Consider the following 14,873-nt stretch of genomic DNA (forward strand, 5'->3'; position numbering starts at 1 on the left):
TATCCCGTACGGATAGTACCATGATGAATGAGTGCTACACTGTAGTTTGCCTCAAACGCGCCCTCGTCAATGCGCCGTATCGGGTCCCAGCCCGTTCTTCTCACCCACTGTTGGCAGCGTCAGCACGAGAATAGTAGAGACAGGATTTGCAAAGAACAGCGCTATCCAGCGTATGCACGTACCGTCCAAGGCCACAAGGAAGCGGCTCACGCAGTTGTAGCAGGCCACCTAGGGAGTCGTGGAGTGAGTATCAGTACAAGTCAAGATGAGAGCGAGGAAGACAACAGAAATCCCGCTCACCGTCGCCGTGATCTCCACCACCTCCTTATCGCTAAACAGCGCCTTGAGCCGGGCAAACGTCCCGCCCCTAACCTCAACATTGCGCGTCATCTCATCGGCAAAGCACAGCACGACCCACTGGGCCTCCGTGAGCCCCTCCGGCGTTCTCGTCTCTAACAACAAATCCAGCGCCTCGGGCCGCTTGGCCACGTCCATGCCGGCAGCCGCCACGCCGCCCGCGACCGCCAGCGGCGCATGGTGCGCCCACTCGTACCACGCGCGGTTCGCCACGGCCACGCGCGAAATCGCCAGCTCCCGCACGTCCGCCGCCAGGCTCGTCTGCGTCCGCACCGCGCCCAGGAACGAGTTCCACCCGTCGGCGACGGCTGGCGCGTGCAGTAGGGCGAGGTCTAGTGGTTGCAGGGGGCGTGGTGCTCGTCGCGCCGTGATGCGTGATACGATGGCGGCTTCGGAGACGGACGCTGTCGGCGGGGGGTTGGCGACGTAGGGAAGGCGCATCTTGAGGACTTTTATGTTTCTCCTTTTTATTTATTTTTTGTCTGTTTGTCTGTTTGCCCTGTTCAGATGGCTGATTGATGAAGGCGGTGGTGGGAGCAGCAAGAGAGAGAGACCTTAGGATGTGACTCAGGGGGATGATGACGCAACACCTATCCAGGAAGGTACGGTTGAAAAGGGGCAGGGTTGTTTTGGTGGCGGGGCAAGTAACAAGCCAGCTGAGAACCGACAAATCAAAAGCAGGAAATGCTCTATACTTCAAACACCGCAACTCAAATCACACAGAGAAATATCGTCCGGACACAAGGTCGTCGACGCTTATCTCTTCTGGCTCCTGATGCCGAAACTCGGGCCTCCATCGGACGCGGGGTGAGTGATGTGTGTGTGGGGAGCATGGCTCTGCCGGGACGGATGCTCGGCAATCCCCATCCCCATCTCCCATCCCTCATCCGATATCCATCCCCACCTCCAAGAGACACATGCTCCGGCAATCAAACAATCAAATATAGAACTTGAAGAAACAGTCCTAGCTTCGCAGCCAACTCTTATTTTGTTTGCCAAGTACTACCACTAAGAATATGATATACAAACAAGGCATTCCATCCCGTGAACGCCCACGCCACGCCAAACGCGCACACTCAAGAAGATGACGCAGCCAAATTATATATATAGAGAGATCACCCACATCCTCGGCCGTTATTTCCCGCTGCCAGTCCATTGTTTCCTTCTTTCCCGCTACCACCGTCCAACCGAACGTGGACAACGAGGGCCTTTTTCGAAGAAGCATCCCCAACGCCCGTACTTTTGTGAACGGACTGATACCTGCAAGTGACAAAAGAAAACAAGTACAGGTGTTCCCGGAAATGCCAGACACGCTCTGCCAAGCAAAGGGAACCGATACACTCCGTCGCAATGCCTAATGGGGCTTCAAAAATATAGCCAAACAAAAAACACACAAGTCGTTCGAAAGAAAATATATATACAAAATAAACAAAGTAGATGTCCCAGATGTGTGTTGAGATCGGGTGTTTGTTAGGATGATGTTGCAACATCTAGGTTGCCCTCGAACAAATAAACAAACCTACGGCTTGATATCGTTTTGTTAGACCAACCTGATACCCAAACAGGCTAACATCATGCAGTTGCTGTGGAGGGCGCGGGCGGGGCGACTCCGTTGCTCTTCGACGCTGGCGCGTCAATGGATTGGGGTGCTTGAACCCCGTTTCCATCTGGCTTCTCCGGGGCATTTTCTGGCGTCGTCTTTCTCGTCAGGCTCGCGATCTCGGGCTCTTCCTCGATCGTTGCAAACTTCTTCAGCACTTGCTTCAACGCCGGCCGGCGAATCGGCTTGCTAAGAAACTCGTCCATGCCCGACTCCATGCATTCCTTGACGTTGCTCTCCTCAGAAAAAGCCGTGAGAGCCACAATCGGAGCCGAGTACCCCATCTTCCGGATGAGCCGCGTGGACTGCAACCCGTCCAGGTTCGGCATCTGAATGTCCATGAAGATGACATCAAACCGCTGGTTGTTCTCCATGTTGGCCTTGACAAGATCGTACGCTTCCTGGCCGTCTTTGGCTATTGTGACATCATAAATCTCCTCTAGCTTCAACAGCCGGCTGACAACTTCGATATTGGTTGAATTGTCATCTGCCACCAACACACGAAGCTTCCCCTGGCCGGACGGCTTATTCTTCATGGCCCTATTAATGGCGGCTAGTTGGTCCTCTCGGCTTGGAAGTTGCGGATTCGGGTTCGCTGCAAAGAACGGCTGACTGAGGCCCACCAATCGCGGCTGTTTATCGAGCACCGCCGCCGTGGGCGTTTGCTGCAGCTCAGTGCTAGTCTTTGAGAGCGAGTGTCTGACGGTCTCGCCATCTATCGAGCCTACACTGGCGGGGCGCGACTTTATACTGCTAGACGCCGTACTTGAAGCACTGTAACATGCAAGTTAGTAAGAGTGGCCATCATCAACCTCGGCTGGTAGGAGGCAACTTACCGATCCTTGACGTATTTTAGCGGAATCTGCATCGTAAAGGTCGTGCCCACGCCGACGGTGCTCTTGAGCGATATGCTGCCTCCCATAATAGTAGCAAGCTGGGAGCAAATGCTGAGCCCGAGACCTGTGCCCCCAAACTTCTTGCTCAGGCCAAGATCACCTTGAACGAAGGGCTCAAAGATCTTTTCCTGCATATGCTCCGCAATACCCGGGCCAGTGTCTTCAACCTCAAACTCGAACAAGAACGACTTGGCATTAGGAGGTGGAGGTGTTGGCGATCGCTCTCGTATCCGGACGTGCGGTGTTGCCTTGGGATCCAAGGGGTTGATCGTCAGAGCAGTCCACGATTGAGCGGCGTTGCTGGCGAATGTGCGCCCCCTTTTGTGCTCGCAGAGGTCGTGGACCCAGATCCTACTCTATGGCGACTGCGTCCCAGACGTCCCGATCCACCCCTGGACAGTGACGATGTCCTACTTTCGTCGCTTGGTTGCTCGAACTCGCCCAGACAGCGTATTCTCAGGTTCACCTTTCCTCCGGCAGGAGTGAACTTCAAGCTGTTGCTAACCAGGTTAATAATGACTTGCAAAATTCGATGCTGGTCACCCCAGAGGCACATGTCCTTGAGCCTGCCAATACCCGGCGGACCAAGCGCTGGAAGCCTCCTGTCAATACTAGTCCGGTCAGGGCCCGGGCTAATGTCCAGGCTGTCTGAGCCGACAAAGTTGACCGAAAACGAGATACCATTCTCTCGAACCTGCTTGTCGAATATGGCCAGCATCTGTGACCTGATTTCACCAAGCCGAAACTCGCGCTCTTCGAGGCTAATCTGCTGCCCGATTTGGTTCTTCGAGAAGCTCAGCAAATCTTCGAGAAGATGAAGCAAAAGGTCACCTAATTCTTCCTGTTAGCATTCATGCATCTGAACCGAAGCCAGGAGCAGGAGAGACGATAAAAAAAATACCCGATTTGTAAAGTGTCTTGAGCGACTGTTTGATCCGATCGATATCGTCTTCCTCCATGCAGACTGCACACATGCCCATGATACCGTTGAGAGGAGTCTTGAGCTCGTGTGAAATGTTGGCGATGAACAGGGTCTTGCTCTCATTCGCAGCCTCGGCCGCCTTCTTGCTAATCTCAAGCTCTCTCGTACGCTCCGCAACTTTTTCATCTAATGAAGTGTACTGCTTCAACAGCTCGTCCGTCATCTCGTTGAAGGTCTCGGTGAGCTCGGTCAGCTCGTCCGTGATATAGTGTTTCCGGTCGTCGACCCTTGCGGGTATCTTGAAAGCCCGACGGTGCGAGTCTGCAGTGCCTGCTCTCATCCTGGCCCTGCGTCTTCGGCGAATCCGTCTTCGCACCGAAGCTATGAAGCCTTTTTCTGACTGCCCGGACGTGGTCCCCGAGCTTGGGTTCTCCTCGTCGAACTCGTCTTCAAACTCGTCCTCGTATCCAGGAGGAGCAATGGACTTTTCGGTTGCCGACTTCAACCTCCTGATGGGCATGACGCTCAGGTGCGCACAGGGGATAACAAGCACCAGAACCAGACCGGCAGTGCCAAATACACATCCCAAAAGGATGTTCCTCAACGTGTTCATCGGATGGAAAGCTTCGCTCTCATCTTGCTCCACGACTACAGCCCAGGTAACCAGCGACGTCTGCGGCCGCGCAACACCCACCGCAACTATGCGTCCTTGCTCGTTGGTGGTGGTCAAGTCACTTGTAGCATTATTGGGGCTTGTATTTTTATTGTAAAACGCGTCGAGAACAGCGGGAAATTGGGATACGCTGAAAGGGTCGTCGAGGCGGCCGCTGTTGAAGCTGTGCATGTCATGGCGGTCCGCCTGGCCCGGTACCACCTGTGGCGGGAGGAGGAACTGAACGGGCTGTCGCTGAAAATCGTCAAAGTTGGGAGACCAAGACGCGTTACTTGCCGTCACCGAGTTGTCGAAATGATTCCAGGGGTTAACAGACCCTATGAAGAGCATGATGCCTGTGTTGCCAAGACCTTCTCTGGAGAGCTGGACCTCGACAAGGGTCTTAGCCGTTGCAACGATGGTCAAGTATCCGAGAATGTAGCCATAGTTATGGATCCTGCGAATCGGGATCGAAATAGAGATCAAGGCAAAGGTCGAGTTGATGGCCATCGGGCCTAGGAGAATACCCATCCCATCGCTGCCGTTTCCCAGCGACACCGAAGGGAAGGCCAAGGCACTGAACGCGTTGGTGTTGTTCTGGTACTGATTGGGCCGCTTGAGATCTACATAGGTGAGGTTGGGGTACAATGATGGCGGAAAGCCGTACTCGGGATCGCCGAGATATACCTTGGACCCAGTGGGGGAGAGGTCAGGAAGCAAGATGGGACCAGAGTCGGTGGCAGCATTTCCGGTGATGTTGAGGAGGCCGAAGCGATCGCCGGTGCTGTTGCGCGAATATAACCGTGCCTGTAGCAAGCCGGAGAAGCCGCCGGTGCTGAGAGCGCTAGACAAATCGTCGCGGGCCCCATCCCAGGGATCGTCGGAGCTAGCGTTGCGGTTGTAGAAGTTGATCAACCCGTTCTGTAGCAATAGACGCGTAGATATGGTCTGAACAGTGGTCTGGATTAGGTCGATCTCGGACGAGATTCGCGCAGCCTTAAGAGAAGCAGCTAGAGCAAGCCCATCCGTCTCAACGCCGACGACGAAGTTGTTGACGTAGATCCATGTCGGAATCGAAACGATGGCCAACGAGACCAGGACAGTGAAGATGACAAAGGCCGCAAGCTGCTCCCGGATGGCGATTCTAATCTTCATCGCGGACTATAAGACGCAGTCTGGACTAGACTGTTGCACGACCTGCATGTTCTTTGGGTTTCCCAGGCGAGACTCTATGGTGCAAGAATGAGACAGCCCTTCGAAGGGGTAGGGGGCGCGGCTCTCGAGGTGTTTGTCGCAGCTAGCGCAAGCTGTCGGCCGCGAACTGACAGGCGGGCGAACGGCGATGGTTGCGAGCAGGTAGGTTGGCAGACTCGGTTGCTCACTGAGGTGGCTCGCTTGTCGTCTCTCGTGCCGATTCGTGGTAGTTTTCCCGTCGGGTCGGGGGAAAGGGGGGGCAAACACCGAAGTTCGGAGTGACGAGTCGTCGACTACTTTGGTAGCCGAACAAGTCAGCGCGCGCGAAAGTGAATCCAAGGATTCCAGGCGAAAGAAAGCCGGGCACACGGCTTTGAGATCGGCAGCCGTGGTGGCTCGAGCAGGCTGGCCTTGAGGTCGGTGGTGCCGCTGCCTTAGCTGTGAATTGCACTCACACTGTCGCCCCTAGCGCCTTTGTCGTCGACACCGCCGTGTCGGGACTCAACACAGAGCAGAACAGCCAAAGCAATTGATCAGCCCCGCAGGCTGGTAATCTGGCGACGTGATGTGCAGGCGAGGATTCGACAAGGGATGGTCTCGACAAGCAATTTTTTGGAGATCGGCGGGACGTTGTAGATCGCCAAAAGCAGGGCGGCGCTCGAAGCTAGCAGGCTTGGAGGCGGGCTGTTGGCTGCTGGCTGCAAGGTAGCAGGCCTAGTGCTAGAAGGGCCAGTGGTGTGTCAAAGCCGGATGATCACCATCGGGCTTTGCGGAGGGATAGCGTTTGCGTATTCACTGTGCTTCCGGTGTGCTTTGACATGATCGAGCAGCTTCCTTTGCTCCCCTATGGTGGAACCGGCGGGCTGGGATTGGCCTCGTTTGAAGCTCATCCAACGTCCACAGCGGCAGCTAAGGGAATTGGAATTGGCCTGTGTGGGATTTGTGGAGATCACAACGAGTGTTTTTGCCCCGGCCGCCCAAAGAAAGAAGGGCGAAAAAGGACAGACGCCAATTTCGGCGGGCCTAGACCTCGCAGATGCCGCCAAGGGCCGATTTCTGCCCCATCGAAATTACTTCGGGCCAGTGAAGTTGCTCCTCCCAAACCGAAGATTTGTGAAATATCGGATCGCAGCTGCTCGATTTAACACACAAGGGAGAAGAGTACGAATTACGCACTTTGGAGAGGCGTCATTTTTTTTTATTTCTCAGGCATACGTAGATTCTTACTTGTCTACAGCACCTGTCCAAAATCCGGCATTGCCCGCTTTCCCCGCACGCTCCATATCGGCCATTAACAGCTTCCTTCCCTTCACGCCCAGAGGTACATGCCTGCCTTGCTCGGGACACTCGTCGAGAACGTCTCCAATCGGAGCGTCGGTCGTACACAGACAAACATTAATAAATTGGCGGACGTGCGGGGTCTCTTCTTTCTCGTTCCGACAGAAGCGTCAACCAGATTCTCGGGGCCCGAGCAGGGCGGACAGCAGCTCGAAAACAAGGTTCTCATTTGATGCACTGTGACACCAGCGCCCTGTGTGAACATGTTCCCCGACTTGGGTCAAACGGTTTCGGCGAAGTTTATCTAATTGGTATGGTGTGCGGACAAGGTCTAAGCATGAAGAATAACGTGCCAGCTCCAGGAACAAAACTACAAGAATTGAGTTTAAGCTAACGTCTGCCCTACTTTAGATTCCTATTAAAGATAAAGATAAGCAGATCGCATAGGTGCCCTGATAGTGAAAGCCATTACTAAGTTTCAATACGGTATAATGACGATCTGGACCAACAGCGTATTTTCCAACTAATCAAAAAAACCGAAAATCACTAAAAAAAGGCGAAAAACAATAAAATAGGTACCGTACATAACACTACGCTACGTGAAGACATATGGCTAGAGACAAGTGTTCTGACTGAATTTGTAGCGTTCAGAAGCATTCTCGACTGAGCGATATCTCGAACCGGCCCCATAATCGTTTCCCCGAACAAATTCAGGGTGGCTTGATAGGAAGGCATATCCTGACTCCTCGATGTCTCAACATGACGAGTTCGTTCAATAGAGTCGAGACAGACCTCATGCTTCTTGTCCCTAGATCGAAATCCTGGCCTGTCGACGTGAGCCAGCATTGGCAGACAAAGACAGCTCATGAACAAGAGAATAGATAATAATAATAATAAATATATAAAGTCATTACAATAAGTCATAAAGAGTGAGCCCGTCAACCAACCAAGTAACCAACCAGCCAAAAAGGTTCGTTCAACACCGTTATCCATATATGTATGTGTGTTCATCATGTCGGCCCGTGTGCACCTTCATTCATCAAAGTCATCAAAATCCAACTCCAACCCCCTATCCGTACTGTATGTACCACGAACAAGGTAAAACAAATCCCCCCAACAAGGAATGGTATTATGGCATCATCCGAATTCAAAAGACGCCACATGGTTATGTTATTTTCTCTTTTCCGTTGCCCGCCGCCGTTACACCCCACAAACATTTCCCACGGTTGAACCCCCTTCCCCTGTCTAACCCTTTCTACTCTCACTTTTCTCTCTCAGGACCGGCTGAACATCAACGGCACCAGCGCGGTCTGGCTGTCCATGCTGCGGTGGTCCGGCGCCATGGCGGCGACGTTGGCGAGGCTGCGGCCGAAGAGGCCCTCGCGGATGCGCAGGCCCATGCTGGACGTGGCGCCGCAGCCCATGGATGCGCCGCCGTTCAGGTTCAGGTTCATGTTCATGCCGAGGTTCAACGCTGACAGGCCGGCCGTGACGGCGGCCGAGTCCTTGCTGTGCGCGCCGGCGGCCTTGCGCCTGCAGAACTCGCGCGACAGCTTGGTCAGCACGGCTTCCTTGGCGCGTCGCAGCGCCGTCGAGCGCGCCGCCGCGTCCTCGGCCTCGGCCAGCAGGTCGGCTTCGATGGACCGCTGTACCGACGAGAGCCCGTCGTTGTCGGTAGCGGTGGCGGCAGCGGGCAGCGGCGGCGAGGTGCTGTCTGTCGACGTTCTCAGGACGGCTTTAGTCTTGGCAGACGGATCGTATACCGCTGGCTGCAGCAGTATTGGGAGAGGATCGGGGTTGAGGATGGGTGCCGTGATGCTGGGTTTCGGCTGGGGTGTTCGTGGACGGTAGTGGCCCTCGTCGTCTGTCCCGATGACTTCGGGCATGTCGGGCATGTCGGGGATCTCCTCCGAGCGGTGCCGGCGGTGGTGGCGGTGGCTGCGCCGGGAGTGCGTCGAGCCATCTCGGCTGTGGTGGCGGTCGCTTGTGTCGTCGCTGCGCGAGTGCTTGTGGCGGCTCCGGCTGTGGTAGCGGTGACGCTCGCTAGGTTGGTCGTGGCGGTCTGAGCGGCTCGAGTGGCGCTCGCTCCGTCGGCTATCTTTATCCTCTTCGGCGAGCTCGTCTTTGGAGGAGTAGTGGCTGCGAGACTTCTTGCGGATGCGGCGCTTCTTGAGCTTTGTGCTGAAGCCATGGCTTGCTTGCCTGGCAGCTTCTATGTCCGATGCTAGGCCGTCGTCGTCTTCGGCCTTCTCTTCATCCGCCTCGAGAATAGTCCCGATTGCGCCACCGTCTTGCGACGCTGCCGCCGCCGTGACGCCGCGCGCCCACTCTTCAACACCGGCCTCGAGTGCTTCGACGTCGTTTATCCCCCCGAAGACCATGCCCTCGAGATCCACGTCGAACAGCTCGCGACTCGCAGCGGCGGCCGCTGCAGACGAGGCGGGCAGCTGTTCGTCCTCCTGGGAGCTTGCCACGCCAGACCCAGACGCCGACCGCGCTGTTGGTGGCCGGAAGCTGTTTTCGCTCCCTCCCAAGGAGCGGCGCGACCATGAATCGCTGCTGCCGCCGTCTGCCAGGGGCGCCAGGGCGTCGTCCCAGCTGCCACTGCCGATGAGAGCGACGTTCTCAAAGTCGAACTCGCGCACGGTGGCTTTGTGGCTGTTGACGAGCCTTTGGATCTGAGGGGCGTTCATGGTTGCATTGCGCACCGACATGGCTCTTAGCCGGGGCATGACCAGCGGCCTCCGCGACGGCCGCGGCGGCAGCGGCGACATGGGGCTGGTAACCTCGTTGAATAGCTTCTTGGTGTTGCGTGGCGGCGCGAATAGGGGGTCCTCGCAGAGCGCAAGGGGGCAGGGGCCTTTACGGCCGAGCCAGGTGAAGGAAAGCTTCTCAAGAGTCGGGGCCAGGTTCCGGATGAAATCATCAATGATCTTGAGCTGATCAAGACCCGGCGAAGGGCCGTAAAAGTCCCAGGACTCGACAGAGATGTTGAGCTTCCGGATCTGGCGCCATCGGCGGGCGGCAGCAGGCGAGGCACCGAGACCGGGCAGGTGGCGGAGGTAGAGGAAAGCTGAGGGATGAACGGCGGACAGCGAGAGCTTGTTCAGTCTGGTTAGGGGGGCGCGCTCGAGTGAGATTCGCAGGCTTATGAGAGCGTAGTCGACAATGTCTCGGCGGTAGCGCTCCCTGGGGTCTTGACCTGGGGTTTTGATGGTGAGATGGCGTATGTTTGGCAAGTGTTGCATGGCATTGATGAAGGAGGGCACGTTGCTGGCGGCATGGAATAGGGGCGGATACTGCTGGGTCAGGATTTCGCCAAACTCCGAGTTGCCATACTTGGGTCTCGACAGGACCGAGGCCATGGACGTGTGGGGGGTGTAGAGGAAGTTGAGCTCGTGCCCGGTCCGGGGGTGGATAAGAGGCGGCAGGAAGGTGGCCTCTGAGTGGGCAAAGTGGAAGGTGAGGTGCTCGACATGGTGGCCGATCCTCGACAAGGCCTGGATCCTGCTCGGCCTGGTGAAGGTGTTGGGCGTGAAGGTCAGGTGAGTTCGAAGGAAGAGTCTCTTGGTGACAAGATTGCAGCAGGCCGAGTTGGCGAGTCTGACGGCGCAAATGTCGTCGTTGGAGAGCAGGTCGAAGAGCTTCTCACGGACACCCGACTCCTGCCACAGAGCGTAGAATGCTTGCGGACCGTTTGCCATGTCCTTGGCAGGGCCACGTATAAGACTCACTCTCGCCCACTCATACAAATACCTTGGCAGATGGGGACGAAGCCTGAGACGAGATCGAGACTCAGGCAGAGACTAAGGCAGAGGCAGAGGCAGAGGCAGAGGCAGAGAGACAAAGAGTAAATGTTTGTTTGATGAAACTCGATCACAGTCCAGCCAGCTAGGGTTTGTTTTGAGGACGTGGAGAGAGAGAGAGAAAGCAACAAAAAAAAAAAAACCTTTGCTTGAGTCCTGAAGTTGATTGACTAAAAGGAGAAAGAAACCGAAACGAACGACCATGAGAGGCTGTTAACATATACACTGTAGCCCTATCCGTACCTCGTCCACCTTCCCGCATCAACGGCCTCCGCATTTTGGAATGCGCGATTCGGCGACGAGGGGGGCTTCCATTCTGTCGCTCCTGAGTGTCGAGGGTCGAAAACGAATGGCGATGAGTGACTCACTCACCATTCCCCCCTCTCACGGTGGATGGTCTTGTGCAGCTCGAGCATGCAGGAGCCGGCCCAGTACGTCCAGGGAAGGCAAGGACAGACCCGCGACCGACGTGGCCGACCGCGTCCCGGTCTCTTGACTGGCCGCGGCGGCGGGCCCTCCTGCAGGCCCGTCTGCAGCCGTCTCGGGCCCAGCTCGTCTGGCCCATTGACGAGGCCTGAAACTGAAAAAACACGCTGCAGGAGGGGAGCTCGGGGACAGGCGGGGAAGTGCAGCGATGCGCAGGGGTCAAGCGAGAAGCGCTATCGATAGCAACAGGGGCCAGCCCCGGCAAGCACAGGGAAACGCAGCTCTCAGCCAATCAGTCTGCGCGCGGTGCTCCGAAATCTGCGTGGCTGGCTCTTGGCGGCCCGCGACAGGCCAGGGCACCCTCGCGGTTCCCCGCGAAAGACACGCGACCAGGACACGAAACTGGCGCGCTGGCGCCGCTGGGTGCTCCCGCCCCCCCGCAGCCGATCATATAAAAGGATTAAGCGCGCCGCATTCTCGCTGGGAAGGACAGGCCATTGAGATCTCTTTCTTTTGCTTCTCTCGAGTGAAGGCGTTCGTTGTCAGCATTGCTGTCGCTCATCTCCATCTCTCTGTAGCCACAAGACACCAGGGCCTCTGCCAGCACCCATTATACCCAACTCAACAACGCTTGGCCATTCAGACTCGAACATGGCAGTTGGGGATGGATGGAGCCGTGAGGAACATGGAGAGCAAGGAGTTGCGGGGAGAGGGGAGGGTACAGCTTACAAGAGACTCCAAGTACCTCATCCATTACACATTATGTTAGTATAGAGTACGGATACCTACCTAGGTACCTAGACAATACAAAAAGATGTACATGTACAGTACAGTACAAACCCCTTGTTGACTGACACCTCGTTGCACCATCTCGACTTCACTCACCGCAGAAAACCGCGACATTTACGCGTCGAGGCGAGCGGTGGCTGAGTGGACACCTACAGTCCTACAGTCATACACTTGCCCTGCACACCACCCACCCACCCCCATTGCGACCCCTCTTCGCCTATTGGATGCTTAGGGTAGGTTACGTTTGTTTCCACTGGGCTTTCTAGACCTCCCATCCAACTCACCACACACAGTCCCCTCCACCCCTCAAAATGTTTCGAAACGGCTCAATCAACTGCCGGTCTCTTTGGTTCGGCTTGTGACGGGTGTGCGTGCGCCAGAAGACCAGTTTACCCCACTACGAGCGAATCAGCAGCCAAGGCAGGATATGTTTTCTAGACGTAGTCTGGTGTCCAACTGTCCATCACACAAGTCACTTACAGAATCCACGACCCAAGAGACGTTGGATGAAACAAGAATCGCAACTCCACCTGATACCTCGGTGCCAATGAAAAAACCACCCTTGTTTCTGACCTTCTGCAGGCCCGGTTGACCAATGTACTGCTTTTCATTTTTTCTGATTTGGTAGGAATATTTGTGACTCGTCTTCCGCTGGAGAGAGGCCGTCTTCACCAGTGCCTGGTAGCCAGTTCTGCTCTGCGCATGAATAGGCTTGGCACTGGTGCCGGCCTATCTGATCTCGACGGTGGGTTCGATATCTCCTCATCAGTTGTTCCCCCCATAACCGCCTCGTCCACGCCGCCCAGGGCCACCGCCCCGGTTCCCACCGCGTCGACCACCCCGACCGGAAGACGGGGGAGGACCTGGAGGGAGGGGAGGGTTCGGCAGCCCGTTCATTCCTCTTCCGGTGTTGCCATTGTACTGTCTAGGGGGTCTTCTTCCCCCACGATCTAAGCCAGCGTTGTTGTTCCCAGAGAAATTAATTGTGATGTTCGGGACTCGAGGTGCCTTGACCGGAGGCCGGATAAAAGCCTCGTTGTCGTCGTCATCGTCCGACTCAAAGACAACGTGTCTACGAGGAACGATGCTCTTGCCACCAAAGTCGGGTCGGCCTCCGTCATCGTTTAGAGAAAGGGAAGAGAGGTTGAAGCCAATCGCCGCCTTAGACGACTCCGAGTCAACATAGCGTTCGTAGTTGGCCCGGCTCCAGGTTCCCTGCAGCGTTGTGCCCTTCGACTTTTGCGGGTTTGAACGGCACTCTGTGCCGTAGTGCCCTTCGTAGCCACAGCGATAGCAGTAGATGGGCAAAGCATTGACCTTGAGGACGCCGCCCGTGTTTGGTTTGAAGCTCTGCCAGACCTCGCCACACAGTCCCTCTGTGTGGTCCAGAGAGCCACAGATCGCACACTCAATCTCGCCAGGGGCCAGAGACAAGCTTTCGCCGCATTGCTTGCGTGCGTGGCCGAGTTGTTTGCATTTATCGCATCGCTGCCTTGTAGGACATTTGCGCGCGCGGTGGTCTGGCTTGCGGCAGAAGCTGCACGCCATCTCGGGGCATTGGTCCGCCAAGTGGCCGTGAGAAGCGCACATGACACAGAAGATGGCTCCAGGCTCGAGACTGGGAAAGTACCTCTCCATGTACGCAAGGTCGGGGAAGCCAGAAGCCTTTCCCAAAGCCTCGCTATTCCTTGGCGGATCTTGTACTACTTCTGTCGCTGTCAGCACCTTCTTGTCTGGTAATGCTTTGCTGGCTGCCTCATTCGACGGCGCCGACTCTTTTGCTACCTTCCCCTTCTTGGACTTTTTGGTCTTAGGCTCGCTTGACTTGGCGACAGAGGTGTCTTTCGACTGCCCTTCTCCGTTGATAGCCTTGGTAGCTAGCTCGCCAGACTCGGCCTGTTTCTCAGGCTTTGAGGCCTGCGCCTTGAGATACATCTCCAGGAGCTTTTGGGGATCTATGCTTCCATGCACTGATGCCTTTTGAGCAATGACTTTGAGGCTTTTGCTGAAAGTTTGTTGCTCCACCCAGGCACACCAAGCCCCCTTGACAATGCCCCAGTCTCGCAAGGCGTCTTGATCTGTGTTTAGATTCATCAAAGACTGACACCACTCTTCAAGCCGAGCCTCCCATGGGTCGCCTGTCTTGGGTCGCTTATCCCAACCAGAGAAGCTCTTTGGTAAGACCAGGCCGTTGAGGATCGTTCGATATTCTGTGGTCCAGGTGGGGTAATGGGTTACGGGCTCGAGGGATACTGAAGAACTGCTCGGCACGGCCTTGTCTTGGCTTGGGCTGGCTGATTCTTGGCTCGGCGTCCCGACTGTCTCTTGACTCGGTGTTCCCGCTGTGTCTTGGATCGCCGCCCCAAACGAGATACGTAGCCCGTTGCTTATGCCGCGGTTCCAGTTCTTGCTTGCCTTCCGAGGCTCCTCCGGGGGCACGGTCTGGGTCGCTGCCAGCTCAGACGAAGGGCTTGGATCCCTAATCTCGCCTTCGTCGAGCTCATCAGACGCGCTGGATGCCTTTGAGCTTTCAAACTTTGCTCTCTTAGGGCTCAGCGCATGGTCGTCACCGAGAGATGGAGAGGCACGGCCGCCTTCCGGTCCACTGTAGTCATTTGTCTCGGAGGCTGAGCGCTTCTTGCCGGCTAGAGACTCGGTAGGCTGGAGTCCCGGCTCGCCGGGAGTGGCATCGTTTGTGAGCTGCTGCTCTGACGCGGCTTGGGGGCTGTCCATAGCCTGCTCGATGCACACCGGCCTGAGGGCGGATGACACAGTTTTTGGCGTGAAGCGGTTTTTCGAAGCAAACTCTGTGGGTTCCCCACATCCCTGTTAGGAAGTGCAGACGTTGCTGTGTGGGCGTTGAGCCAGATGCGCGATGAAGAGATGGTTCTGGTTTCTTAATGTGGAGTTTAGAGAGGGTATATCCGTATTCCGCACCGAAACGAAATGAATA

The 14,873-nt window shown here is 56.0% G+C and overlaps 5 protein-coding genes across 5 annotated transcripts; 1 reads left to right on the forward strand and 4 right to left on the reverse strand.

Annotated features, from left to right (window-relative positions):
- Positions 1–66: 66 nt before the first annotated feature.
- On the reverse strand, positions 67–798 carry B0T26DRAFT_638546 (AhpD-like protein; the record flags this gene model as incomplete). Its single annotated transcript, XM_060437047.1, has 3 exons — positions 67–107; positions 183–228; positions 301–798. 3 exons carry the CDS (start codon positions 796–798, stop codon positions 67–69), a joined length of 585 nt encoding a protein of 194 aa, XP_060301554.1.
- A 1,131-nt stretch (positions 799–1,929) lies between these two features.
- Positions 1,930–5,582, reverse strand: B0T26DRAFT_738972 (uncharacterized protein; the record flags this gene model as incomplete). The annotated part of the gene is made up of 4 exons (XM_060443653.1): positions 1,930–2,731; positions 2,794–3,153; positions 3,198–3,684; positions 3,755–5,582. 4 exons carry the CDS (start codon positions 5,580–5,582, stop codon positions 1,930–1,932), a joined length of 3,477 nt encoding a protein of 1,158 aa, XP_060301555.1.
- Positions 5,583–6,025: 443 nt separating this feature from the next.
- Positions 6,026–7,344, forward strand: B0T26DRAFT_183000 (uncharacterized protein). Its single transcript, XM_060433628.1, has 2 exons — positions 6,026–7,210; positions 7,311–7,344. The coding sequence occupies exon 1, from the start codon at positions 6,468–6,470 to the stop codon at positions 7,140–7,142; it is 675 nt and encodes a 224-aa protein (XP_060301556.1). The 5' UTR covers positions 6,026–6,467; the 3' UTR covers positions 7,143–7,210; positions 7,311–7,344.
- Positions 7,294–8,043, reverse strand: B0T26DRAFT_182626 (uncharacterized protein). Its single transcript, XM_060433626.1, has one exon. The coding sequence runs from the start codon at positions 7,911–7,913 to the stop codon at positions 7,446–7,448; it is 468 nt and encodes a 155-aa protein (XP_060301557.1). The 5' UTR covers positions 7,914–8,043; the 3' UTR covers positions 7,294–7,445.
- B0T26DRAFT_699016 (uncharacterized protein) lies at positions 7,805–10,847 on the reverse strand. The gene has a single exon (XM_060441452.1). It carries the CDS (start codon positions 10,601–10,603, stop codon positions 8,174–8,176), a length of 2,430 nt encoding a protein of 809 aa, XP_060301558.1. The 5' UTR covers positions 10,604–10,847; the 3' UTR covers positions 7,805–8,173.
- Positions 10,848–14,873: the final 4,026 nt, after the last annotated feature.

Source organism: Lasiosphaeria miniovina, assembly GCF_030549165.1.
Source record: "Lasiosphaeria miniovina strain SMH2392-1A chromosome Unknown B0T26scaffold_2, whole genome shotgun sequence".
Taxonomy (NCBI): Eukaryota; Fungi; Ascomycota; class Sordariomycetes; order Sordariales; family Lasiosphaeriaceae; genus Lasiosphaeria; species Lasiosphaeria miniovina.